Source organism: Apodemus sylvaticus, chromosome 13 (genome assembly GCF_947179515.1).
Source record: "Apodemus sylvaticus chromosome 13, mApoSyl1.1, whole genome shotgun sequence".
NCBI lineage: Eukaryota > Metazoa > Chordata > Mammalia > Rodentia > Muridae > Apodemus > Apodemus sylvaticus.
In genome coordinates, this window is record NC_067484.1 from 93,649,576 (window position 1) to 93,677,060 (window position 27,485).

The window sequence follows — 27,485 nt, forward strand, 5'->3', positions numbered from 1 at the left end:
ACAGTCAGAAGGACTATATGAAAAGTTAGTTCCCACCCCTTTAAAAAATAACTACTTGTGTGTCAGAAACTGGTATGATCTAAAGGTTAATGAATAAACTGAAAACCCCTGAAGATTACTGTAAGGCCCTTCTGCAGGTAAGACACCAAAGGAAACAGGCAAAGGAGACCCATACAGAATAAATTATAGGCTACCACAGCCATATTTCAAAAGCTATAATTACCAAATGACCCTAAATTTAGAATGCAAAATCAAACACCCTATTACTTAAAAGTGCAAAAGAAAAAAACAACACATCCACATTTTAGTTATCTGTATGGTTGGTATATGCCATTTATAACATTTTTAATAAAAAACTCATTTATATATCATTTTATAGAAGATCAAAAAAATCAAAGATCAATGTTTATTCCAACTTTAACTATAAATAACTAAATGAAACACAAAAAGGCCTGCTCTCCGGCTCTCACTCCTGCATCTAGGTCCTCTGTTCTTTGCCTTTTGGAGAAAATACTGCGTTGTAAGGCTGCCGTCTTTTGGGACGAGGACTAAGATCGAGATCTTCCTTGATATAACCTGAAAAACAAATTATGACTTTAGAACAGTGCATTATGAAATACATTTCTTTCAGCATGGGTGAGCATGGTGGCTCATGTCTGTGATTCCAACACTGAAGAAGTGGAGGATCAAGCGTCCTAAGCTAGCCCTGGCATGAAACCCTGTCTTACAACCAAACACACAAACTCCATCCAAGTAACAAAAACAATAGCATTTCTTTTAGTATATGTTCATTACATATCTAACTTGTGTAATGTCTAGTTATCTTGATACTTCTGATTTTTAGCTGTGTGATACTGGTGAGTATCACTAGCTAGCACCAGAGTTTCCTCATTTACACCAAGAGAGAAAAAAATCCCAACAAAATGTATAAAATGGTCAGTATCCAGGATCTCAGATAGCTCTCATGCTCCTTCTAAGTAGTTTCTGCTACACTGATTTCCCATATGAGTGATGGAGGTCTGCAAATATCAAATCACTTGCTCAAGTTCACAGAACTGGAAGAGTTGAGAATCTTGATCACACTCTAACCCAGTTCCAGAGTTCTCAGGCATCTCTCTTTTGTCTACCCCCAATAGGTTTGTACATGGGGACATATTATTAAATCTTAACTCTACTATTCTTATAAATTCCAGTGATTTCCCCCCAAGTCTTCTGTGTTCTCCATACTCAGATTCTCTTAAGAAATCTCCAGTCATGATTTTCAGGGGAGGACTGTGCTCTGGGCCAGGCTAGTAGGGTAAACAATGGTTGTAGCTAGCTTATCTAAATCTGTGCAATGACCAAGAAGAGAAATGATGTCAGTGACTTTGTGTATTTCCTACAGTTAGACACATGGAGCTTCTCTAAAAGTGAGGAAGACACCTCCAGGTGTGAGTCACAAGTCACCTTCAGGGGTTTGAAAATACTCAAAGAGCATGAAGCTAAACAGAAAGCAGCTTCTTACCACTTGATATTTATTTGTTGTTTTATTTTTCTTTGGGTAAAAGTTTTAAATATTAATAACTTAAATACAGGTTTAAGACCAAAAGGCTACAAATAAGCTAAATGCCATAGACCTTCTAGTCAAATTATAATCTGAACATTGTTATCTTTGCAGCCATATCAAGCAAACTTAGAATGACCATCTGTTTTAGCACCATGCTGCTGGTGGCAGTGAGGAACTGCTGCAAGAACTAGTTTTTATGATGCACAGTAAATGAAAATGCCCAATTTGAAGGAACTGACTGCATGTCAATATTCTTACCTCTGTAAGGTTATTTATTTAAGAGTCATCCTGACAGGATAAAACTGCTTTCTGAAATCTGAATGACAAACCAGGCTAATATATACATAGTCACATCAAAGTGATTATAAGCAATGTCTAGTTCCAAGTCAAATAACACAACAGTTGAAAGAAAGCCTTTCCCATTCAGGAATTCACTTGTATGTTGCAGAAGCAGTTCTTAACTTACAGACAGGAAAAAGAGAGTTATAGAGAAAAAGTTAATATTCAGATTTAAATCTTATACAATATTTTTTTAAAAAATCCAAATAGTGAAATCTATATTCCTACCTCTTTCCACACATGTCTGAGTAGAAGGAAAACCAACTTCCCAGAAATTCTCTGGTGTGCTGGGTGGAATGTAGCGAAATCGGTGTCTTGAGCAGGAAGCCAACTTCTTTTCTCTTTCTTCTGCTGGCAAATCTGCATAATACTAACAATAATAACAGGTTAAGTTTTTCTAGTTAGGAATAATAACCAGAGTGGCATGTTTACTGATTTAAACTAGAAATCAAAAAACTATTTAAATTAAGCATTCTAAGGAAATAATACTTATTGATGATTCTGAAGTAGTAGTAATAGTAACAAAGTCAGTGGTGAGTCTGTGCAATGCTTGCTCCTAAATGAGAAGCAGCTTGTATCACAATGTGAATCAATAGACTGTTTCCTTTATCCATAGAGGTTTGCACTGACAATTGCCAACCCTGCCTGGCATACCTGGCACTGATCTACCCCTGGGCTCTACTTAGTAATCTGAGAAGACTGAAAGGTACTGGCAGAATACTGGCATGATTTAACTTTTTTCTAAAAGATTATTAGGAAAAAAATACAAAAAGCCATTATTGTATTTAGTAAGAGATAAGAACCAAAAGAAAGGGAGAATATGGAGATGAGCATTTCTGAGGACTCTCTCTTTCTGCTCGAGTTCACACAGTGAAGTGTGTTAAGGAAGGCAGAGTGATCTTCAACAGACCACATAAGATGGAGTCTGGGTGTGTACCTGGTGGTGTGAGTGGAGATAGTAAGTGAATGCGGAGTGGAAGAGTCTGAAGGTAAAAGTGGGGTTTGTTGAAAGATAAATCAATGATATGTGCAAAAACACAGTGAATAACTAGAATCTTTCCTTCAAAAGAAAATTAGGAAAACAAACAAACAAAAAGGCAAAAAACCAACCCAGACATATAAAAGAAGTATAGGAATTGAATGTAGGAAACACATTTGCTTTATACAGGTGACATCTGTGGTCCCTGCCTTACACTTTCACACTGTATAGAATAGACATTGGGAGAAATTTATAGATAGTAAGCTACAGATTACATTTAAATACATAAAATTTGTACTTTAATCATTTTTTGACAATTAAAAAAAACCTCTTTTATAGTAAATAACAACACTACATAAAATGAAAGAAACAACCATTTTCAATGACTGGACATCAAGAAAGAAAATGATCAGCTGTAGTTCTCTAGTGGAGTTTTTTGGGTCATTTAGGTAGACTATCATATCATCTGCAAATAATGATAGTTTGACTTCTTCCTTTCCAATTTGTATCCCTTTGACCTCCTTATGTTGCCTAATTGCCCAAGCTAGTACCTCAAGTACAATATTGAAAAGATAAGGAGAAAGGGGGCAGCCCTGTCTAGTCCCTGATTTTAGTGGGATTGCTTCAAGTTTCTCTCCATTTAGTTTGATGCTGGCTACCAGTCTGCTGTATATTGTTTTACTATGTTTAGGTATGGGCCTTGAATTCCTGTTCTTTCCAAGACTTTAAGCATGAAAGGATGCTGAATTTTGTCAAATGCTTTTTCAGCATCCAATGAAATGACCATGTGGTTTTTTTTTCTTTGAGTTTGTTTATGTGGCAGGTTATAAAATCAACTCAAGCAAATCAGTAGCCTTCCTATGCTCAAAGGATAAGCAGGCTGAGAAAGAAATTAGGGAAATGACACCCTTCACAATAGCCACAAACAGTATAAAGTACCTTGGGGTGACTCTTACCAAACACGTGAAAGATCTGTATGACAAGAACTTCAAGACTCTGAAGAAGGAAATAGAAGAAGACCTCAAAAAATGGAAAAACCTCCCATGCTCATGGATCGGCAGGATTAATATAGTTAAAATGGCCATTTTGCCAAAAGCAATATACAGATTCAATGCAATACCCATCAAAATCCAAACTCAATTCTTCATAGTGTTAGAAAGAGCAATTCTCAAATTCATCTGGAATAACAAAAAACCCAGGATAGCTAAAACTATTCTCAACAACAAAAGAAATTCTGGGGGAATCAGTATCCCTGACCTCCAGCAATACTACAGAGCAATAGTGTTAAAAATTGCATGGTATTGGTACAGTGACAGGCAGGCAGATCAATGGAACAGGATTGAAGATCCAGAAATGAACCCACACACCTATGGCCACTTGATCCAATAGAAAAAAAGACAGCCTTTTCAACAAATGGTGCTGGTTCAACTGGAGGTCAGCATGCAGAAGAATGAGAATTGATCCATCCTTGTCTCCTTGTACTAAGCTCAACTCCAAATGGATCAAGGACCTCCACATAAAGCCAGACACTCTGAAGCTAATAGAAAAGAAACTGGGGAAGACCCTTGAGGACATCAGTACAGGGGGAACGTTCCTGAACAGAACACCAATAGCTTATGCTCTAAGATCAAGAATTGACAAATGGGACCTCATAAAATTACAAAGTTTCTGTAAATCAAAGGACACCATCAAAAGGACAAATCAGCAACCAACAAATTGGGAAAAGATTGTCACCAACCCTACATCAGATAGAGGGCTAATATCCGATATATACAAAGAAATCAAGAAGTTAGACCGCAGAAAACCAAATAACCCGATTAAAAAATGGGGTACAGAGTTAAACAAAGAATTCTCACCTGAAGAACTTCGGATGGCGGAGAAACATCTTAAAAAATGCTCAATTTCACTAGTCATCAGGGAAATGCAAATCAAAATAACCCTGAGATTTCACCTTACACAAGTCAGAATGGCTAAGATTAAAAACTCAGGAGACAGCAGGTGTTGGCGAGGATGTGGAGAAAGAAGAACACTCCTCCACTGCTGGTGGGGTTGCAAATTGGTACAACCACTCTGGAAATCAGTCTGGCCGTTCCTTAGAAAACTGGGCATGTCACTTCAGAAAGATTCTGCTATACCACTCTTGGGCATATACCCAGAGGATTCCCCAGCATGTAATAAGGATATATGCTCCACAATGTTCATAGCAGCCTTATTTATAATAGCCAGAAGCTGAAAAGAACCCAGGTATCCCGCAACAGAAGAATGGATGCAAAAAATGTGGTATATATACACAATGGGGTACTATTCAGCCATTAGAAACAATGAATTCATGAAATTCTTAGGCAAATGGATGGAGCTAGAGAACATCATACTAAGTGAGGTAACCCAGTCTCAAAAGATCAATCATGATATGCACTCACTAATAAGTGGATATTAGCCTGGAAAACTGGAATACCCAAAACATAATCCACACATCAAATGAGGTACAAGAAGAACGGAGGAGTGGCCCCTGGTTCTGGAAAGACTCAGTGTAGCAGTATAAGGCAAAACCAGAACAGGGAAGTGGGAAGGGGTGGGTGGGAGAACAGGGGGAGGGAAGGGGGCTTATGTGACTTTCGGGGAGTGGGGGTCCAGAAAAGGGGAAATAATTTGAAATGTAAATAAAAAATATATCGAATAAAAAAAAGAAAGAAACTGATCACTGAGAAGGAAAACAGTAACAATATTTGTGCTATAAAATTTCAAGATATAAGTGGTTTCATTTGTACTGTGCTGGTAATTTTTTTAAATCAATTCTATGCAAGCTAAAATCATACGGGAAGAGGAACTGCAAAATTGAGGAAGTGTCCCCATCACACCGCCTGTAGGCAATTATGTGGGGTGTTTTCTTGATTGATGACTGATATGGGAGGGGCCAGCTCATTGTAGGTGGGGGCCACCCCAGGGTTCTATAAGAAAGCAGGCTGAGCAAGTCTTGAGGGGGAAGCAGCAAACAGCACCCCTCCATCCATGGTGTCTGCTTCAGTTCCTGCCTCTCTCCAGGAAACTGCCTTGAGTTTCTGCCCTGACTCCTTCCCATGCTGGACTGTTGCATAGAAGTATAAGCCAAACGAATCCTTTCCTCCCCAGGCTGCTTTCCATCATAATCTTTACAATAGAAAGCAACTATGGCAACTGTCAAATTGGTTTTCAAAACAGGATTCCAGTCTATATTCCTGCTGCAAGAGCATATTGTCACCAGGTCATTACTATAATCAAGTCATACTTTCACATGCTACTTTAATGTATCTTATTAAAATTTTAAGATAGCAGTTAATAAGAAAAGCTAAATGAGGAAGGTAGATGTTGAGGAGGGCATCTAACAGCTGATAATGAGACAGAAAATAAGAACAGCATATCTTAAGATATTAAAGCACCTGTCTGGGACAGCATATTAATTGGGTGGTTAGTGTTGACTTCTTCAGCATAAGACAGCCAATGCAAAATGTTAAAAATGTAAGTGTCCTAAGGATGAAGGAAAACTTATTTTTAATATTTTGTGATGAAAATTATCTCAGAGAAAAATGGGGATTATAGTCGTACTGATTCTTTAAAAAGTTATGGGTATACCTTATGTCCAGAGAGTAAAAACGAATAAATGTAGTTTCCCGCTGAAGTGTCATTTTCCCTAAACGGTATACGTGCATTAGCATTTGCAAGTGACTACAGAAAAGTGGCACATAATGTCCTAAGAAAGCCATAAGAATTAGGATGTAGGGTACCTGCAAAATGGCTCAGTGATTTATTGTGGTACACATGTACCTAACTCCACATTAAAGTATGTAAATGCAATTTAAAATGGAATTAGGTTAGGCCTCAGGCTCTAAGACAAGCTGGGGGCTCTCACTCTCATATTTTTCTATTTATTTATAGATGCTGGTCCTAGCTGATATGTTACTTATTCTATCATTACTACAGTTAGCAAATTTCTAAATATAAATATAATTTGTGGCTATGATTTTTAAATCAGAAACTTATGATCTATAAAATTACACTTCAAAAGAAGTGTTTACATTAGTACTTACAATTTCACATTCTTTACATGTGTGCCCAAGCAATTTCCTTCTCTCTTCTTTTTTTCGAACTACCTCAATATGAGGAAAATTCTGTATGCTAGTTTCTCTGGATGGAAAAAAGGAATTAAAAGTTAACCTATTTGTTACTAGAAAGATATCTGGTTTAAAATATGAATTAAAAGTGTAAGAATTCTAAAAAGAAATAATCCCCCAAAACAGTCATTTTATTTGAGATATTCTTCTGTATACTAGGAAAACAGGTGATTCTTTTCAAGTATTTATTGTTACCTTATGCCAAGTATTATTTTAGATGAATGTTTAATTGAGCACACAAAGGAACAGGTTTCACTGTGCCCTTTCAGGCATAATTTCTCATGTGTTCCCTCCCTCCCTCCATTTTCCTATGCTTGCCAGCCCGGCCTGCTCTCCCCACCCCCCATCCACAGGTGGCTCACGTTCTCTATTTCCCCACTCCTCCCCTTACACTCCTCTTCTCTCAGTGGTTCCCTTCTTAGTTTAATGATTTGTATACATACATATAAATTTAAATCTAAATTTTTAGAAGATAACTACATGACCCATTCTAAGTACTTGAAAACATAGAAGATGACTTTTAAAATGATTTTCCTTGGGGACACATCTACTCTTTCAAGTATTTGGATATCATGTTCCTTTAATTGGAAAGCATTTTTCTTCAAAACAAATTTTAAATAATCTATTTCCAACTATACTGAGTGATAAGTCCCTTCTGTATTATAACTTTTAGGAACTCCCATTTTAGAGTAATGTATGAATTAAAAAATGGAGAGCATGAATGGATAAAACATATTGCTATATGATATTTTTTCAAATAATTTATGAAATCTAGGTTTATATAGAATCCATTTTTGCCATATCCTTTCCCCTGAGTATAATATATGCAGCAAGGAATTCACTAGAGGACTGACATTCATAGCAAACCTCAAAGGAAGCATCATTTAAAATGTTAGTAGGCCTGGGCCCCCGACACAACACAAAACAGGTTACTGTTTGATGTACAATATTGTCAACCTGACAGAATCTAGAATCACTTAGGACATCTCTGAGAGACTAAGTAAGGGTTAGCCTCTGGGCATGCCTAAGAGTACTAATCAGGTTGAGGTGAAAGGCCCACCTGAACTGTGGGTGATACCATTCCCTGGGGGCCCAGACAGTATAAAAGGAGAGTGAGATCAGCATTAGCATTCTGCACTCTGCTTCCTGACTGGGGATACAGTTTAGCAAGCTGCCTCATTCCTGCTGCTGTGCTCGCTTTTATGATGGGCTGACTCTCTTAGAACTGTGAGCCAAAGTAAATCCTTCCTTTCTTCAGGCTACTTCTGTGCGCTACTTTGTCACAGCAGGGAGACAAGTAGCTAGTACCCCAGGGTTCTAGAATTCTCAGCAGAAAAAGCAATCAAATAACAAGATCTTTACCATCATTCTACCCTTATCCACTTCCTGTTTCCTTAGCTATCCAGTAGCTTCAGAAATAAAACTACTCATATTTAAAGCTTAGTGAAACTCTACTAAGAAACATTTAAAATAGATGGTATTACTTTGTAATGTCACATTGATCTACAACTCTGTCTTTAGATGTGGAGCAAAGATATTCACTGTATCATTAGGTGTACTAGCATCATGGTGAACAAAACATGTGTTTACTGCTTGAGAACAAGTTATATGACACACCTAAAAAACTATCATTATTCCAACTCAACTCATTTCCAGGATATACAATCAGATGAAAACTAGTAAGAAAAAGGCTTATATAACATCTATCATTTGCTGAAGGGTACCTGCACACACAACCATGTGCATTTCTGTGTTTCTCACAGGTCACTAGAAGGGGATGATCCCCGGGAGCTGTAGTTAGCAGCAATTGTGAGCCATCTGATGTGGTTGCTGGGGACCAAACTCAGGTCTGCTAAGCCAATTGATTCCCTAGCCCCAGCCGAGAACATCTTTTATCAGACAGAAGGAAGCTGTAGAAGATGTATGGGGAAATGTTTGTCCCAGAAGGATTAGTACAGGTGAGCACAAATCAACTGTAGTTAGAATAGACAATAGAAATACGGTGGGTGGCTCCTCATTTGTGGCTTCATTTTCTGCTGTTTGTTACCCAGGTCTAAAACTATTACATGGACACTTTCAGGACTAAATAATGTAAAAGTTTTAAATATATGAAGTTCTCTGTATGTAGTATGACAATATCCTGAACCACCACGCTCCATCTCGCTCTAGATGGATGTGACCCCTTTATCCAGCTTCTGACCTGTATGTGCTGCCCACTCACAGTCACACTGGGCATCAGACTGGTTATGGCAATGCCTGTGTCCAGTCCATGCCATCCTTATTTTACTTCAGAATGTCCCTCAAATACAAAAACAGTAGTACCATAAGGATGCCAAACGTAACGGAAGCAAAACCACACTAGGTGTTCAAACTCATGAGCTTATGAAACAAATAAAATGCTGCCTATTTACATTTGGGATTCTAGGGCACCATTTCTTTGGAAAAGTGATTAAAAAAAAAGAATTAAACATTTAATGACAAAATGTCAACTTATTTCTTTTAGAGACTCATAAGAATCAATAAAAATTCATTTTGGATCCAGTGTGCTGGTTGGGCCTTTAATTTAAACACTCACAAGACAGAGGCAGACAGATCTCTGAGCCAGAATTATACAACTATACAGTGAGATCCTGTCTTTAAAATAGAATCAATTAGATTTTTGTTTTTTAGATGATAAAAATTTTCAACAGAAATGTAAGTCTACTCCGGGCTGGTGAGATGGCCAACAGATGAAAGCACTGGCTTTAGGGCCTGACAACCCAAGTGTGACCTGTAGGACCTAGGGCAGGAAGGGAGGGAGCCTACTCATGCCCTCCCCAGGAATACATAAATAAATGTAATTAAAGATGAATAACTGACTAAGTAACTCATTATGAGAACTTCAAAAGGAAAAAAAAAGTAAGTTTTTTGGAAAAAGTATTATGTCTTAAATTTACTTTAAAAGCTTACAGAATATAGCTGAAAGTAACAAAATTTACAATCTTTGTGAAAAAGGCAGAAAGTAACACTGATGATCAAAACTAAGTTGAAATTTTTTGTTCCAAGGATTCAAAAATTCTCTAAACTGAAGCCTAGCAACCTAAGGCTCACGACCAGGTATTACACACCTGAAAGTTACGAGAACATAGTCAACAAGTTCCCAAAGGTCAAAATAAAATAAAACAAAATGAAAGAGTATTTGTTAATAAGGCAGAGAAAGCATCTCTCCTGCAAAGGAGGAGTGGCACTGGTAAGATTTGCCTCTATGTCAAGTCGGCCTTCCTCTTGGTCTCCAGTCCCTGTCTACAGTGCAGAGTAACAGGCAGCAAGTGTGAGTTGCCTGCCCAGGAGGCACATGTAGGAGTCAGAGGTGGACCCCAGGGTGCCCTCGGATGTGTGCCCACTCTATTGCTTCCCTCGAATTTCATACAATGTACTCTGATCATGTCCCTCTTCCTACTCACCCAACATAGTGTCTTCATGTTTTGAGACATTCTCTAACTGAACCTCAACTATTTCTGTTAAACTGGCCAGTGCTGGGGTTAACGAACTGTGGCATCCCTCCATGCCTGGCTTCTGTGAGGGTGCTGGGGATCTGAACCTAGGCCAGCATGCCTGTTAGGTGAGCACTTATTCTGGCCGTATTCTCAGCCCCCCATGTCCCATAAATGATTTTTTTTTTTTTTGAGATAAAGATTCACTGTGTGGCCAAGCTGGTCTCAAACATGCAATTGCTCTGCCTCAGTCTCCCAGTGCTGATATTAGAGATGTGAGCCTGGCTCTAAATGGTTCTTTTTTTCTTTTTCATTTTGACACGTCTTTTTTTATTTTTGTTTTTGTTTTTACTATGTAGCTTTGAGTCTCCTTATAAATTATTTGTTTTAATCAAAGCAACAATTAAATAGTTTACAGACTGACAAAGACAGCAATATTAAGCAAGACCCACTTACCTCTCCTTATCTTTAAAATATGGCTCCACAAATGCTTTCTGTTTGACCCCATCTTGTTTATCACTGTGCACTGTAAATACAACAAGGATTTCATACATACAGAGCTTGATAAGAAATGGTTAGTTTGCTTGGAAAAAAACCTATTGCACATATTAAACTTCCCTTGATATTGATTTTCACACTTGTGTCCTGGTGGAGCAATTCATCTAATTTTTTTTATTTTTCATCTACATAAAAGTGATGCTTATTTTACCTTAGAGTCATTAAACTAAAAATTATATTTCAGAAATATTTAATTAATTGATTCATTAATTAATTTTGATATAGGGACTTTGTGGCCTTGGCTAGCCTCAAACTCAGATTCATCTATTTCTGCCTCCCCAGTGCTGGGACCAAAGGTGTATGCTACTACACCTGGCAATCAAGTGTTTTAGATTAACAGAACTATCTGGATGTCTGTTATTATTTGGCAGGAGATATCAATAGACATCTTTTAGTATTTTACTCTTATTTGTCCTATTAATTTGTGTAATGTATCTTTAAGATAGGTCATGGTTTGAAATATTAAGAGATTAAAGATTTTTTCAGAAAATTGATGACAAAAATTTAAAAATTTTGATCATATCTGATTTTCCTGTTATTTCTTTGTTTTTGATATATAGGAATGTCCTCTTGTGTTTCTCTCCCACCTCTCCCTCAACACTAGTTGATTTCTTTACCTCATAGATTGTTTTGAATTACATATTAAAAAATTTACAATTTTTTTTAAGATCATTTTTATTTTCTCAGCTTAGCAAGCTGGAGGTTTATCTATGTTGCTTTGATGTATTTTCTTGTTGATGGATATGTGGGCTGCTTTCAGTTTTAAGTTATAATAAATAGCACTATTATAAATATTCTTTCAGTGCTATAATTCTGACCCTATGAACAATCATAAGCATAAGTACTTTTTTTATTTCATTTTTCATATATATTTATATGTATGTACACACACACACACACACACACACACACACACACACACACACACACACACAAAATCAAATGCCATGATAGGTACAAATTTAATTCTGTACAAAACTGATGATGAACTTGTGAATTTTTTTTTTTTTATAATCCTCTTACCATACATAGGACCCCAATTGCTCCTCACTCTAATATTTGGTTATCAGTGTGTTTTTTTTAAAGTCTTCCTTAAAATTTTATTGTAAAATGGAATCTCTCTCTCTCTCTCTCTTTCTCTCTCTCTCTCTCTCTCTCTCTCTCTCTCTCTCTCTCTCTTTGGTTTTTTGAGACAGGGTTTCTCTGTATAGGCCTGGCTGTCCAGGAACTCACTCTGTAGATCAGGCTGGCCTCAAACTCAGAAATCCACCTGCCTCTGCCTCCCAAGTGGTGGGCATGCGCCACCACTGCCTGGCTCAAGGTTATCAGTGTTTTTAATCGCCCCAGGGAATGTCCTAATAATACTGGACATATTTTTCATATGCTTATTGATTACTCAATTATCTTTTCACTGAAGATTTTCTAGCTAAAAACATAATATAATCCCATATATATTTAAAATAAGGTCATCCTGATATTCTGTATCAAATTTCAGAGGCATGCATAGAATAGGTAAAACAGTAAAGCTTTTTAGATTAGGGACAAAGGGATATAGAGTAATGTAATGTACACTTAGGACAATACCTTTGGAGTAATAGACTGGGAATGAAAATTAGGAGAAAAAAGTCAAATGTGACCGTTCCACTTCCCATTCCAACCTCTGCCCTTTGGGCTAAATCGCATCCTGGAAACAGCTTTGTGTGTCCTTCTAGGTAAGAAAGACTCTTAACAGATTTTTCACATGGTAGGCAAGCCACTACCAACACAGCAAATAATTCCTATCTGTTTTCATACATTTTCTTATACTTCTGTGATTTATTCTGATACTATGAGTTTGACATTCATAGAGTTTTATTATGTCATGTGTCTGTCACAAAACAATAATAACTACAAATAATATATGATATATAATTCTGATTAGTAATAAAAATTAGTATGTAAAAACATATTCTCAACATTTCTAATTTTAGCCCCTGGGTAGATATACTGGACAGAAAATGAAACCTGGAGAGTCAGGAGAACATAACATCTAGGGTAGTTAAACAAAAATGTACTGGGTGGTGGTGGCACATGCCTTTAATCCTAGTACTTAGGAAGCAGAGGCAGGCAGATCTGAGATCAAGGCCAGCTTGGTCTACAATGTGAGTTTCAGGACATCCAGGGCCACACATAGAAACCCCGTCTCACAAAACCAAAACCCAACCCAACCAACCAACCAAACAGAAAGAAAAAGAAAAACAAAAATTTGTAAGCTGATTGTATCAGGGTCTAGATGCTTATAAAGATGCCACATAGGAGTTTAGTCTGGGGCTCTGGGAGAAGAGAACAAGGAATATACAAAACATTTTCCCTTGCTTCCCAGAACAACTACCTCCTTCCTCCCTCATGCCCAGAGCATCATCTCAATTCCTCTTGCTGCTTCTGTTAATCTCTATGTGTGTTGTATTGTGTTTACTGTGTGTGCATACATGTTGGTGGTGCTACCATGACTGTGGACAAGAGAACAAGTCCTGGGAGTTGATTCCCTTCTTCTACATGAAGACCCCAAGGACTGAATTCAGTAGTTAGGTGCAGTCATAGGTACCTTTACCCACACAACCATATAATTGATTTAGCTCTGCTCCTTTTATGTAGCTACTATATCCTTTGGGCTAGAGAGACGACTCTGCCACTAAGGTGAGGCTCACAACCAAAACCATAAGTTGCTACATCCCAGAAGTTAGAAACCTGAAGTACTTTTCTGCTTCTTTGACACCTTGGTATCTCACTCAGTGTCATGGCTTTAGGGAGTGCCTACTTTCTGTAAACTTCTTGTCCTCAAAGCATCTTCTTACTCTTGACTTCTTGCTCAAAGTCTACATACACTGATTTCTTACTAACAGATCCATTTAAATGTCTAGCAAATAAAAATCTGTCAGAATGAGATTTTGATATTGTTCCCTAAATTTTCTTTTTCCTATGAAGGAAAATCAGTTAGAGTAGTTGGCATTTGAGTTGTGAAAATGAGAATTTAAACCTTATAATTTATCCCTATGATTGAAAAAAATAAGAAATTACTTGGTAAGAAATAAATGGAATATGGCTCAGACATTTATAGCTTAAACTGCTGAGGCACAAAGGTATCTAACAATTATCCACAAATGCAGAACTGGGATTCACCAGAAGTCAAATACAGGAATACAGATTTGGACTTATTTTCAGTAATGACTATGAAGGCAATGAGCAAAAATACCATGTGAGGGGAATACTCTGGGAAATAGAAATTCTAGAAATCAAAAAGTGAAAAAAGTTAGTGAGAAGAAATTTTGAGATGGACAGTGTTAAATATAACAGGAGATACTTAGCAAGACTTTGAACTTGCAATTGTAATTATCTTTCTCAGAGTTCTAAGTAGGTGGAGTCCTCTTTACTGCCATGTTTCCCACAGAACACTAGCAAGGTGCTCAGAGCAGCAAATGGGTCTAAACTTCCTGTGACTCTTTTTCCTACTACATTATAATTATAAAATTTAAACTTTCTCACACTTTTACTATATTTAAGTGTGATGGTTTGTATATGCTTGGCTGAGGGAGTGGCACTGTTGGGAGGTGTGGCCTTGTTGGAGTAGGTGTGTCACTGTGGGTGTGGGCTTTAATACCCCTGTCCTGGCTGTCTGGAAGCTAGTATTCTGCTAGCAGGCTTCAGATGAAGATGTAGAACTCTTAGCTCTGCCTGCACCATGCCTGCCTGGATGTTGTCATGCTCCTGCCTTGATGATAATGGCCTGAACCTCTGAACCTGTAAGCCAGCCCCAATTAAATGTTGGTCTTTAAAAGAGTTGCTTTGGTCATGGTGTCTGTTCACAGCAGTAAAACCCTAACTAAGACGATATGTAAACTTCTTTATATATATATATATGGAAATTTTTATTATGGAACCAAGATTAATTTCTTAGTTCTAATAAATACTTCAGTTGTGTAAAATGTTTGCATAAAGAGGTGTAGGTGAACACACTGAACTTTTTTTTTTAATTCTTCCATCATTCTGAAATTATTTCAAATAAAAAAGTGGGAGAGAAGGCTCAAGTGGTTTAGAACACTGGCTGCTCTTCCAGAGGACCCAGTTTTGATTCTCAGCACTGACATGGTGATTCACAACCTTCTGTAACTCCAGTTTCAGGAGATCCAATGCTATCTTCTGGCATCCATGGGCACAAGGCACATACATGGTGTACAGACACATACACACAGGCAAAATATACATACACATTTTTAAAAACCAAGAAAGAAATTATATAAAAAACATGAAACTTTTGTTAATATTTTTAATCAATCCTCTATTAATTAGTCTGATGATTTAATGAACTCAGTGTAATAGAAAATACACAAAGAGAAGAAAGACTTACTGTTTGGTTTCTTTGTGGTGTCAGACAGTTCTTCCTCATCTGGTACCTGGGGGAAGCTATCTGCCAAACAGGATTCATATTCTTCATGTGTTGTCAGATCAAACATATCTTCCAAGCTATCGTTCATTTTTATGTCTCCATCTATACAAAACAGCATCAGCTTAGCAGCAAGCCTTCTATGCAGTCCAATATAAAACATATAAATAGCAACCACTGTAAAATAATGTCCTTACATGTGGATTGTAGACTATGCTTACAACAGTGTTGAAGTGCTTATAGATACACGTGTAAAAGTGATTCTAATTCTAAGATCATTAGTTTTATGTCACCTTGCTAAGACAGAATGTTAAGTGGATGACAAACCTTAATATATGTAATGGAGTCTTTAAAGATACATTGAAAAAAAAACCCCACACAACTACACTATACTTCAGATCTAAGTAAAGAGTGTTTAACTGAATATGAAGTGAGTTGGAGGCAGTCATGGACATGCTAAAAAGATGATTCTAAGAATAGTAGTTGTAAACTGTAAAGTTAAAAGAGTAGAACTCACTGACTCAAACTGGGTAACATAAATATAATTAGAGAGGTTTAAGTCAAGAGTCTTTCAATGGGGCTTAATTGTCACAAAGAGGCACATGAGGTAACAACAAACTAAGTCCTAGTAGTTACTGTTCATTTACAGATGTTTATGTTTATGTGGTGCCCTAAAATGTTGTCCTATGACAAGAAAGCTAGTTTTTGTTACTTCATATAATTGGATCTCTTACAAATGCTGACGCCTTTCTTATTCATATATAATCCACAAAGATCAAAATAATTCTTATCAAGGAAATTATAATAAATGATGAAAAATGTTAAATATAAACAAGTGTATAAATATCAGACATTAAACTCTATAAAATTCCATTTATTTTTCTAACAAAGCAGCAAAAATTTACTCCTTTACAAAAAAAATTACTGTTTTGGTGATTTAAAATGGATAGAAATAAAGATTCACATCTTATCTACTACATCAAAATGCTGGATTCATCTTACATTAACTACATTATCCATTATGTAGTCAATTTAGAAAAGTTCTGATTTAAAAAAATCAGACATAGTTCAGTTGCCTATCAAATATGACAGACTAGAGTCAACAAAGGCAACTAAATGTAAATAACTACATTGTCCTTAATCCTCAATCCAGAAATCTCTATCACTCTGTGTTAGTCAGGGTTTCTATTCCTGCACAAACATCATGACCAAGAAGCAAGTTGGGGAGGGTTAGGGTTAGTTAGGGAGGAAAGGGTTTATTCGGCTAACACTTTCCATATTGCTGTTGATCACCAAAGGAAGTCAGGACTGGAATTCAAGCAGGTCAGGAAGCAGAAGCTGATGTAGAGGCTTGCTTCCTGTGGCTTGCTTAGCTTACTCTCTTACAGAACCCAAGACTACCAGCCCAGGGATCGCACCACCCACAATGGGCCCTCTCCCTCCTTGATCACTAACGGAGAAAATGCCCCACAGCTGGATCTCATGGAGGCACTTCCCCAACTGAAGCTTCTTTCTCTGTAACTCCAGCCTGTGTCAAGTTGACACATAAAATCAGCCAGTACACACTCTTGATTTAATTCTTTATTTACATTCATCATTATAAAATTATATATTCACTAGTTTCTTCCCCATTAAAATGTAAATCCCATGGGACAGGTGTTTTTGTTTTATTTATTCCAGTTCTAGAGTATTTCCTACTATGTAACTTTTCTTTGATTTTTTACTGGATGGGTACATTATTTATGTATTTGTTTGTTTATTTTGCTGAGGTACAACTTTATAAATGGCCTTTTAGTGATATGGCAGGTACTGATGCCATATACTCCCCCAAACACTCTGCATAGCTATTAGTGAATCAGGGAGCTAAGGTTCTAACTTACTTTTGGTTGGTCTAACTTCTAAGTGTGAAATACTTGTACAAAGATACCACACACTTTTTGATATTTCTATCACTATTCCTCATAGGTCTAATGCAGTAGGGGTACAAAGATATTAGCAGTAGTTGAGTTTGGTGTATCTCGTTTCTGCATTTAAAAGGTTTACTTTAAGGCAAACCCCCTCCCTTTGTCTTCAAATATGGCCCCAACGGCTGTAGCTTTACAAATACTGTTCTTGCAATATGATGCTGACAGCCATCTGCTTGGTCATATGATTTACTATTCACTACTAAAGACCGATAAAGTAAAGACTACTGAAATTTTCTTACTACATTAGGGCAGAATTAAAATTTCTTAAATTCTTAAGAAAGAATTTCATTCAAAGAAATTCTTTGTAAGACTAGATGTTTCAGAGTTAAGAGAGATGGCTCAGCAGTTAAGACCACTTGCTACTCTTGTAGAAGATCCATTTCCTAGCATTTACATGGTGGTTCACAACCATTTGTAACTCCACTTTTAGGGGAGCTAATACAATCTGCTGATCTTCATCGAGACCAAGGACATATGCGGTACATATACATATATGTGCAGGAAAAACACACATTAAAAAAATAAACTTAAGAAAAAAAAAAAAGACTAGCATCCGCTTATTAGTGAGTGCATACCATGTGTGTTCTTTTGTGATTGGGTTACCTCGCTCTGGATGACATTTTCTAGTTCCATCCATTTGCCTAAGAATTTCATGAATTCATTGTTTTTAATAGCTGAATAGTACTCCATTGTGTATATACACCACAGTTTCTGTATCCATTCCTTTGTTGAAGGACATCTGGGTTCTTTGCAGCTTCTGGCTATTATAAATAAGGCAGTTATGAACATAGTGGAGCAGGTGTCCTTATTACATGTAGGAGCATCTTTTGGGTATATGCCCAGGAGTGGTATAGCTGGGTCCACAGGTAGTACTATGTTTAATTTTCTGAGGAATCGCCAAACTGATTTCCAGAGTGGTTTTACCAGCTTTCAATCCCACCAACAGTAGTCCAAAAGCTCAAAATAAACAATTTACAATTCACCCAGCACAGGAAGATCAAGAAGAAGGAGGACTTAAGTGAGGGTGCTATGGTTCATCTGAGAAAGGGAACATAATACTCACAGGAGAAATAAGGGAGGCAATGTGTGGAGCAGAGTCTGAAGTAAAGGCCACCCAGCTACTGCCGTACCTGGGGATTCATCCTATAAACAGTCACTAAACCCTGACACTATGACAAGAAGCATGTACCAAAAGGAGCATGCCATGGCTGTCTCCAGAGGGGCCCTACCAGAGCCTTACAAATACAGAGGCAGAAGCTAGCAAACAACTATTGGACTGGGCTTGGGGTCCCCAATGGAGGATCTGGAGGGTGGTCTGGAAGAGCTGAAGGGGTTTATAGCCCCATGGGAAGAAAAATGACTTCAGACACCCAGACACCCCATGACTCCCAGGGACTGAACCATCAACTGAAGGGTACACATGGTTCCAGCCAAAAATGTGGCAGAGGAATGCCTTGTTGGGCATCAGTGGGAGGAGTGGTCTTTGGTCAGGTAAAGGCTTAATAGAGGCCCCAACAAAGGGAAACGGTGGAGGGGGCGGGCTGGGAGGTTGGGGGAAGGTGGGAGTGTGTTGGGTAGAGGGGCATATACATGGAGTCAGGGGTGGGAGGAGGGGTAGGGAATCTTTGGGGAGGGGGGCTTTTGGGAAGGGAAAAATTGGGAAAGGTTTTACCATTGGCAATGTAAATGAAGAAGATACTCAATTAAAAAAAAGAAATGTAAATTAAAAAAAAAAAGAAAAGACTGCATGTTTTAAATTGTTTAGCTAAGCGGAATAGGCTATAGACAACTATGCAGAATGTAAACCCAGATGGAATGTCTTCACCGCTTCCCTTTGATTTTAGTACTTTGTTTTCATGGGCAGGCCCTGGTGATACACGTGACAACTCTTCATTTTATGAACCTCTATAGGTAGACATACTGCTAGGATTAGTACCTACCAGTTTTAGTTGTTGTCTTGTCTTTTAGAAAAATCAAGGTTTTAGTAAAGAATTAACAATTCTTCTTACTACAAAGGGGGTAGATACTCCTGATTTGATTTAACTCATTATATGTACTTCCTTTTCTCAGTAATAATTTGGGTTTTTTTTGGATTTGGTTTTTTTGAGACAGGGTTTCTCTGTATAGCCCTGGCTGTCCTGGAACTCACTCTGTAGACCAGGCTGGCCTCGAACTCAGAAATCCGCCTGCCTCTGCCTCCCAGAGTGCTGGGATTACAGGCGTGTGCCACCACTGCCCGGCTCTCAGTAATAATTTGTAAGTATATTATTCTCTATAGATTCCTGTCTTATCAAATTGCATCAGAAAATAATTGTAATTCTAAAAAGGCTCTTGAGATTAACCATTGCACTATATACTAAAAATAGTCTATACCAGAGATAAGCAAACATTTTTCTAAAAAAAAATTAGACAGGGAATATTTGAGTCATAAAGGAATATGGAGTCATAAAGTCTCTTCCACTTGGCTAACTGTGGTCTTCCTAAAGAGCAATCACAGGTAATGCAGTCAACAAACAAAGCCATGTTCCAATAAAACTTTATTTACAAACTGGCTACTGGGTAGACCTTGTGGACCCACCCCTGAAGTGAAGTAAATTCATGAGATAAAAGATATTATGGCTAAAGGATATTTTTTTCCTGAAATAACCAAACTGAACTCTCCTAGGGAAGAACACAATATTAACATAGCCGGAGTTGGGCATGGTACGCAAGTCTATAAGGTCAGAACTCAGGAGGCTGAGACAGACTGCAAGTGCAAGACCAGCCTGAGCTACATAACAAGACCCTTTCTCAAAATCTAAAAACTAAACCATTCCTAACATTACCAAAAAGCGGGGTAAACAATTTAATTATAAATACTGAAAACTGGTACACTTAGATAATGGAATATTATTCAGCTCTTAAAAAATGAAATTATGAAATGTGTAGGTAGGTAAATGGATGGAGCTAGAAAAATCATCATTTAGAGCAGTTGTCCTCAACCTTCCTAATGCTGTGACCCTTTAATACAGTTCCTTCTGTTATGGTAACCCCCAGCCATAAAATTACTTCATTGCTACTTCATAACTGTAATTTTGCTACTATTATGAATTGTAACATAAATATCTGATATGTAAGATATCAGATATGTGATCCCAAAGAGGTTGTGACACACAGTTTGAGAACCAGTGATCTACAGTATGGTAACCAGACCCCCAAAGACAAATACTTTGCTTTTTCTTATATGGAAATGTTAGCTTTTAAGCCTTCAATATGCATGCTAAAATCCATATAACACAGAGGTTAGGTACAAAGTAAGGGACTATTGAAGAAGAGAAGACTTCCCAAGGGAAGGGAAATAGAATATACTGTTATGGAGAGATGGGGTTGGGCAGGGGACTGGAGTGACAGGATTAAGCCGGGAACAGAAGAGGGGTAAGGAGTGCAAATGAGGAGAACAGTAAGGGCTGCTTGAGGGGTCATATGGAAACTTGTTACTGTAAAAGGTTTTAAAATATATACTATATGAAAGGGATCTAAATGGAGTTACCAAATAATGGAGAGACACTGCCCAAATAGACATCTTATACCACCAAATGAAATCTCCAATGCCAAAAATTATATCCAATTGAGTCGTTGGACAAAGAGAACCCATGGAAACCCCTAAACATCTCTATTTGCCAAGGCTATTGGCAGCTCTCCACAAACTGATGGTAAGTACCTATGGCTGCACGTGAAAGTATCTCAACATGGGGAAGTCAAGAGGCGTCACCCCTACCAGCTTCATCGTAATGGAAGGTATTCTGCAAGTTACTAGAGGAGTGGATCCATCCCAGCTCTGATTGGATGTAAGGCCCTTCCATCAGATGGAACCCAGGCCCGACACTGCTAGGGTAGCCAAGAGTCTGGATAGGCCATGGGCCTAGGGGAAAACCAAATACTGATGTTGTAAGCAATAAAATGACTCTTAACTACATTTTGCTCTACTGGACTATGTCTGGGCCTTGCCCAGCCAGCATCACAGAAGCTTCCTCTTGCAGTAAATGGGAATTAACACAGAGACCTACAATGGACAACGCACAGTGTGGAGAGACTTTGGAGCACTCACTCCTAAATGAGATATCATCATCAAACACTTGCCCTCCGTGATCAGAGAGCCAGAGCCAATGCATGACTCCGAGGAAGGAGCATCTCTCAGACACTCTGGGACTGATGCACATATGACTTACAGAGGTGGTAGCAGCAGGTATAGAACCTGCCAGCATAGGGTCAAGCCAGATGGGGTCCCAGCACTGACAGGAGGGGGGGCACAAAGGCTCCCACACATAATCAAGAAGCTATTTGCAATTGACAACCACTTGCGAAGGAAAAATTAGTTCTCTCTAATGGAGTCTCACTGGGTATATTAACCGCATTTTGGGGTAGGTCCCTTGCCCAGCTGTTCAGTCAACATAAAAAGAACAAAATGCTATTTTTTGTAGATTTTTGTCTTTGTTCAAACTTTGTTTGAACAATTTTTGTTTTATTGGTTTATTGCTTATATATTTTGGTTTTTGTGGTTTCTTTTTGTTTGTTTTTCTAGATAGAAAAAGAAGACATGGAATTAGGTAGGTGAGGTGGTGAGGAGGACCTGGGAGGAGTTGGGGGAGGAAAAAGTGTGATTAGAATATATTATATGAAAAAAAGGCCCCAAAATCTAGTTTAGAAAGTTACTGCACTTATCACTATGATGTCTATACACCTTATTCCACATTTGATTAACGTAACCAAAATCAAGACAAATCTTACTTGAACTTTTTTCTTTTTGCTCTTGTTTCTTCATTTTTAAAAGCATGGTTTCACTGACCAATGTACAGTCCATGTCCACTGTTTCTCCTCCTAATCGTGAGTGACTGCTATCCTAAATATTTTAAAAATTCAAAAGTTTTAGCAATTATTCCTTCATAGTCTTATGTCTGCTTTGGAGAAAAAAAAATAAAGGGTTAAAAACTCATAACATTTTACTATTTTATTTTTTGTTTTTTCAAAATAGGGTTTCTCTGTGTAGCCCTAGATGTCCTGGAACTCCCTCTGTAGACCATGTTGGTCTCAAACTCACACAGATCTGCCTTCCTCTGTCTTCTGAGTGCTGAGATTAAAGGTATGTCACCACCCAGCAAAATTTACTATGTTAAAGCTTTAAGCTATATTTACTTTTGTATCTCAGTAACAGAGATTTAGGTTTTCTTGCCAGAGTAATTATTTTAGCCTCAATACATAAACAGTTTGTGTCAATCTGAGGAAAAGAAGAACCGTGGTCAAGGAAATGGAGATTTAGTCACTACTCAAGTCCTTCCTGCTTTTCCTACCTTCTCTAATCTGCCCTGTAGTAATAAACTTTTTTTTTTTTTGTTAAAGATTAATTTATTATTATATGTAAGTACACTACAGCTGTCTTCAGACACCAGAAGAGGGCATCAGATCTCATTACGGATGGTTGTGAGCCACCATGTGGTTGCCAGGATTTGAACTCAGGACCTTCAGAAGAGCAGTTGGTGCTCTTAACCGCTGAGCTATCTCTCCAGCCCCCAGTAATAAACTTTAATGCTCATGAAAAGTAACTCCAATAATCAAATTTGATTTTTCCATAGCTATGTGAAACTTTAATAAACTATATAATTTCCTAATATGCCAGAGAATAGGAGAATTTCACAAACTATATAGAACCTGCACACAGAGCAAACACATTTCTAGTGCAATTTAAAATAAAAACAAACAACAACAGGCTAAGCCCCCCAACACAGCTGGAAGTAACAATATACACCTTTAATTCCAGCACTCAAGATGCAGAGGTGGGTCTTGTGAGTTCAAGGCCAGCCTGGTCTACATAGTGAATTCCAGGATAGCCAGAGCTATATTGTGAGACCCTATCTCAAACACAGACAGACAGATACACACACACACACACACACACACACACACACACACACACACACACACACTTTTTTTAAAAAGTCAACTGGGAAAAAAATTAATGTCTTGACAGCACTTTTTCTTCTACTTTTTTTAAAGCTAATCAAGGTGGCTGGAGGGATGGCTTAGTAGCTGAAAGTACTGGATACTTTTGCAGAAGACCCACATTCAATTCCCAGCACTCATATGGTCACTCACAATAATTTCTAACTCCAATTTCAAGGGATATGACTCCAACTTCTGATCTTTTCAGGTATAATCAGGCAAAACAACTCATACATATAAAAAATAAATATAAAATCTAAAATCATTAAAGGTAGTCAAGACATAAGATGGTATGGTGGTATACACCTACAATTCCATCACTGGGGCTGAAGCAGGAGAACAGTAAGTTTGAGACCAGTCTGGGTTGTACAATGAGATCTTATCAAAACTAAGGACATAGGATGGATATTTTTTGATAAAAATAAAATCACTTGGAATATGCAATTAATTTTTTTGTTATTTAAAAAGACAACAGTAATGCTTTATATCAAAGGTCTTTAAATATCAGAAAGTATTATTAACCTTTCAAAATTAGCATTGTGTTAGAAGAAAAGGTATTATTTCTGTTTCCTGAGAAAATACACATGCGTGTTAAGAAGTTACTATCTGGAGCTAACAAGATGACTCAGTGGGTAAATGTACCTGACAATAAGCCTGACAACCTGGGCTTGATCCCCAGGATCCAAAAGAAGAAGGGAACCCAGAGTTATGGTCTGACATCTACATGTATGATGTAACATGCAAATGGTGTGCACTAATGTGTGTACATGCAATCACATGCACAATAAGTGAAATGTGTGAAAAAGTATTTCAAGGAGAGCCTGATAATTCATTAGACTAAGAAACAAATGGGCTTTAAGTTTTTATACTTACCTTTGTATCTATTACAGTAACATCCATTTTATACTGAGAAAGGTCAGCTCCTGGATCTATACTCCACTGGATATTTTCAAAGGACATATCTTGGAAAAAGGAGGGTGAGGTAGGGAAAGAAGCACAAATTAAAAACTTTTTTTTTTTTTGCTTTAAAATGTTATGGGATCCACAGAATAGAAAATGTTCTGCAAATTACAAGTTTGATGAAGGACATCTAGGATATATAAAGAATTTCCATAGCACATACTAAAAAATAAATATATCTAGAAGCTGAAGAGATGGCTCAGCAGTTAAAAGCACTAACTGCTCTTGTAGAGTACTTGGTTTTGTTTGTAGGACAACTACATAAAATTGTCCTCTGACCTATACATCACATATGCAACAATAAAGATAAAAGAAAATAATATGTAAAGGGAAGGAAGTCAGAAGATTTCATACTGAATAGGTCTATTTATATAAACAATATTTCAGTCTATGGAGATAAAAATTAAACCAGTGATAATTGGAGTTGTGAAGGAAGAAAAAGCACTGAAGATGATATACTTAAGATTGTACAGACAGATGTACAGCTCTGTAAGTATACCAAAACCACTGGACTCAACACAAGAAGTGATCTGTATTTAATTGTTTAAAAGTTAAAATTGTGAAATTGTTTGAATCTTAATGTATTATAGTAGAAAACACGTGACAAACATGAACTGTAGATGAAGAACATGAAGCAAGATGATGCTAACTGCAAGCAGACTGTGCACAATTTATGGGTAGAATATGATCTCTAAGGTATAGTAAAGAAAAAAAAATCAAACATAAAAGCTAAGGAAAAAGTCAGGAATGACAGTAGAAAAACAAAAAACCAAACCAAACATTTTCACTTTGGGACTGAAACCTGTATAAGAAAACTAAATAATGTGCTTCAGGTGAAAACGGAAATAAATCGATAATGAAGGAATAGCTTAACTTGCTAAAGATAGACTAAGACAGCATCCTGCACCTGAAGCACAGCAGTGCTGAGTGGCGGAAGAACATGGTGATACACAGATGAGGGCAAACAGTTTCAACAACACGGTTAGGGCTAGGAGACCTGAGAAGGTAAAGGCCCTAAACCTAGACAAAAAGTCCAGGCACAGCAGAGACAGAGGACACGTGGGTCCCTGGGGCTTGCCGGCAGTCAGCTTACAAAGAGCTCCAGGCCAATGGGAGACCACCTAAAAATGAGGTGGACAGAGACCAAGGAACAACATCCCAGGCAGGCACACCTTCACGTGTACCTGTACAGATGTGCACACACACATGTGATTACAAGATTTAAACAAGTTAAACACCTATTATTTGTATAAGCTTACATATAAGCATTTCAATGCAAAGAAGGATAGGCTATCTAAGTGGTACAGAAAAAGTTCTGAATGATGAGTTATTTTTAATTCTTATGTCTGGTTTAGGACTGCAGGTGGAGCTTACATAGCATGGACAAGGCCCTGGCTCAATCCCTAGCATTGCCTCCCTCTAAATCAAACCAAACTCCCTCTAAAAACTAAAAAAACAAACAAAAACCCCAACTGAATTGTTAAAATACTTTTTAAAAGCTTTTGCACAAGAAGAAATAACTACATAAGTAAATCTACAACCATCTAAAAATATGTATCAAAGTATTTAAAATGATTTTTGAAAAGGCATAAGTGCAGAAACTTCCAAGGTGAGATGAAACCAGTGAGAATAATGCTATAAAGTCACCCAATTAAAGAAGAGAGACCTTGTCTGCAGTGTACACACCTTGGTTGCTTGGCCGAGACTTTGTTTTAGCAACTCTACAGGGATTTAACTGAAGAACTGATGCGAGCTCACATCCTCCATGGACTGATCTGTTTTTTACTTTTATTGGCACAAGAGAACCAGTACCCTAAACAGAAATAATTATTAGCACCTAAATGAAATCACAAACATTGTAATCAAAATCTCTAAACATTTAACACAAACCTTCACATCACCAAAAAGATTCTCTGTCTCCAAACTTTCTTGTGAACATGGAGGTGTTTTGAAGACAGGATTTTCTTCTTTTATCTGTAATGGTGTTTTATGGTCTGGAGAGAATTTACTAGAGGACTGGAGGATACGCTGCTGTAAACAGTGCGCCTCTGAAGAGTCTTTGGCTGGCATGCAGGCCCCACTCAAGGCTTTACGGCCTGAGGAGGAGCCCTTTGGAATGGGCTTCAGGGCCTCATAAATAGTTGCTTGCTTAAGTTTGTTTTTAGAAGTTTCGTTTCCGTGGTTCTTGTCTTGACGCTGAGTAGCTGCAAACCGATCTGACAAGTCCAGAGGCTTATCTATTCCATGGTCTCCATTCATGGAGAACTGATTCTCCATCGGGAAAGGAAGGGCATTCTCCTTATCAAAGCAGGTCTGGGGGCAGTTTGTTTCATGCTCACTTTCTTCCTCAGTCCTCTTCCTTTTGGATGCTTTGCCTCCCAGTGATTTCAAAGGCACCACAGATCTATCAGTCACAGCATCGTTCATGTGATCAGCACTACTACCCTGCTCACCAACACAGTCACTGACATTTTTATTTGTAAGTATTTGCTTATTAGAAAATGACTGGCTAATGACCTTTACTTCAGACCCAAGACCATGTTGTGTGAAAAGGGCATTATCCTCAGATTTGGATCTAACTTTCTCTGATCTAGAAACAGCAATGTTGCTAAAGGGAGCTGTCTTCAGAAGGTTTTTTTTCCCAATGTCTAAGAGAGAGGGGGAGAAACTTGTATTCAAACCCAAATGAGTTTTCACAGTAGAGGTAGCTCCAAATACTGGAGATGACCCCCGAGTAGTAAATTCTTGGGGAGGTGTCTTTGAAGCAGAATCTGAAAATCTAAATAAATAAAGAATATATAAGATTTTTTTAAACTGAAAACAGGGGGTAAAAATTTAAAAAACAGTATATTAAGAAAACATTTCTTGATGTAAAACAGTAAGGTGCTATCTACTTATTAGAGACAGATGATTGACACAAATGTAAGATGCAGTATTGGTTTTTCCTTAGTTAGCACACCAGAAGATGAAAGTAGAAATGAAGCCCACTGAGGACTCCAAAGTCTTTTGCTATTATTAAATTTTACAAGTAATTCCAAGAAAAAAATTCCTAAACTATTGAACTGAATGTAAGCGCTCTCAATAGATCTTAAACAAGATATTCAACCTTTGGAGCCACA

The 27,485-nt window shown here is 37.6% G+C and overlaps 1 protein-coding gene across 8 annotated transcripts in view; it reads right to left on the minus strand.

The window, feature by feature from the left end:
* Positions 1-302: 302 nt before the first annotated feature.
* Rbbp8 (RB binding protein 8, endonuclease) overlaps positions 303-27,485 on the minus strand; it is a 72,374-nt gene continuing 45,191 nt past the window's right edge. For 4 of the 8 annotated variants that reach the window (XM_052155417.1, XM_052155414.1, XM_052155415.1 and 1 more), the window contains 10 exons: positions 26,257-27,145; positions 26,053-26,179; positions 24,280-24,368; positions 22,198-22,309; positions 18,006-18,191; positions 15,428-15,568; positions 10,942-11,011; positions 6,929-7,025; positions 2,114-2,255; positions 303-576 (listed from right to left, as the gene is read on the minus strand). In XM_052155417.1, coding sequence (XP_052011377.1) covers positions 479-576; positions 2,114-2,255; positions 6,929-7,025; positions 10,942-11,011; positions 15,428-15,568; positions 18,006-18,191; positions 22,198-22,309; positions 24,280-24,368; positions 26,053-26,179; positions 26,257-27,145 — 1,951 coding nt within the window. In that variant the 3' untranslated portion in view covers positions 303-478. The remainder of the gene's footprint in view (positions 577-2,113; positions 2,256-6,928; positions 7,026-10,941; positions 11,012-15,427; positions 15,569-18,005; positions 18,192-22,197; positions 22,310-24,279; positions 24,369-26,052; positions 26,180-26,256; positions 27,146-27,485) is intronic. The other 4 variants (XM_052155422.1, XM_052155419.1, XM_052155418.1 and 1 more) reach the window with 4 other exon arrangements.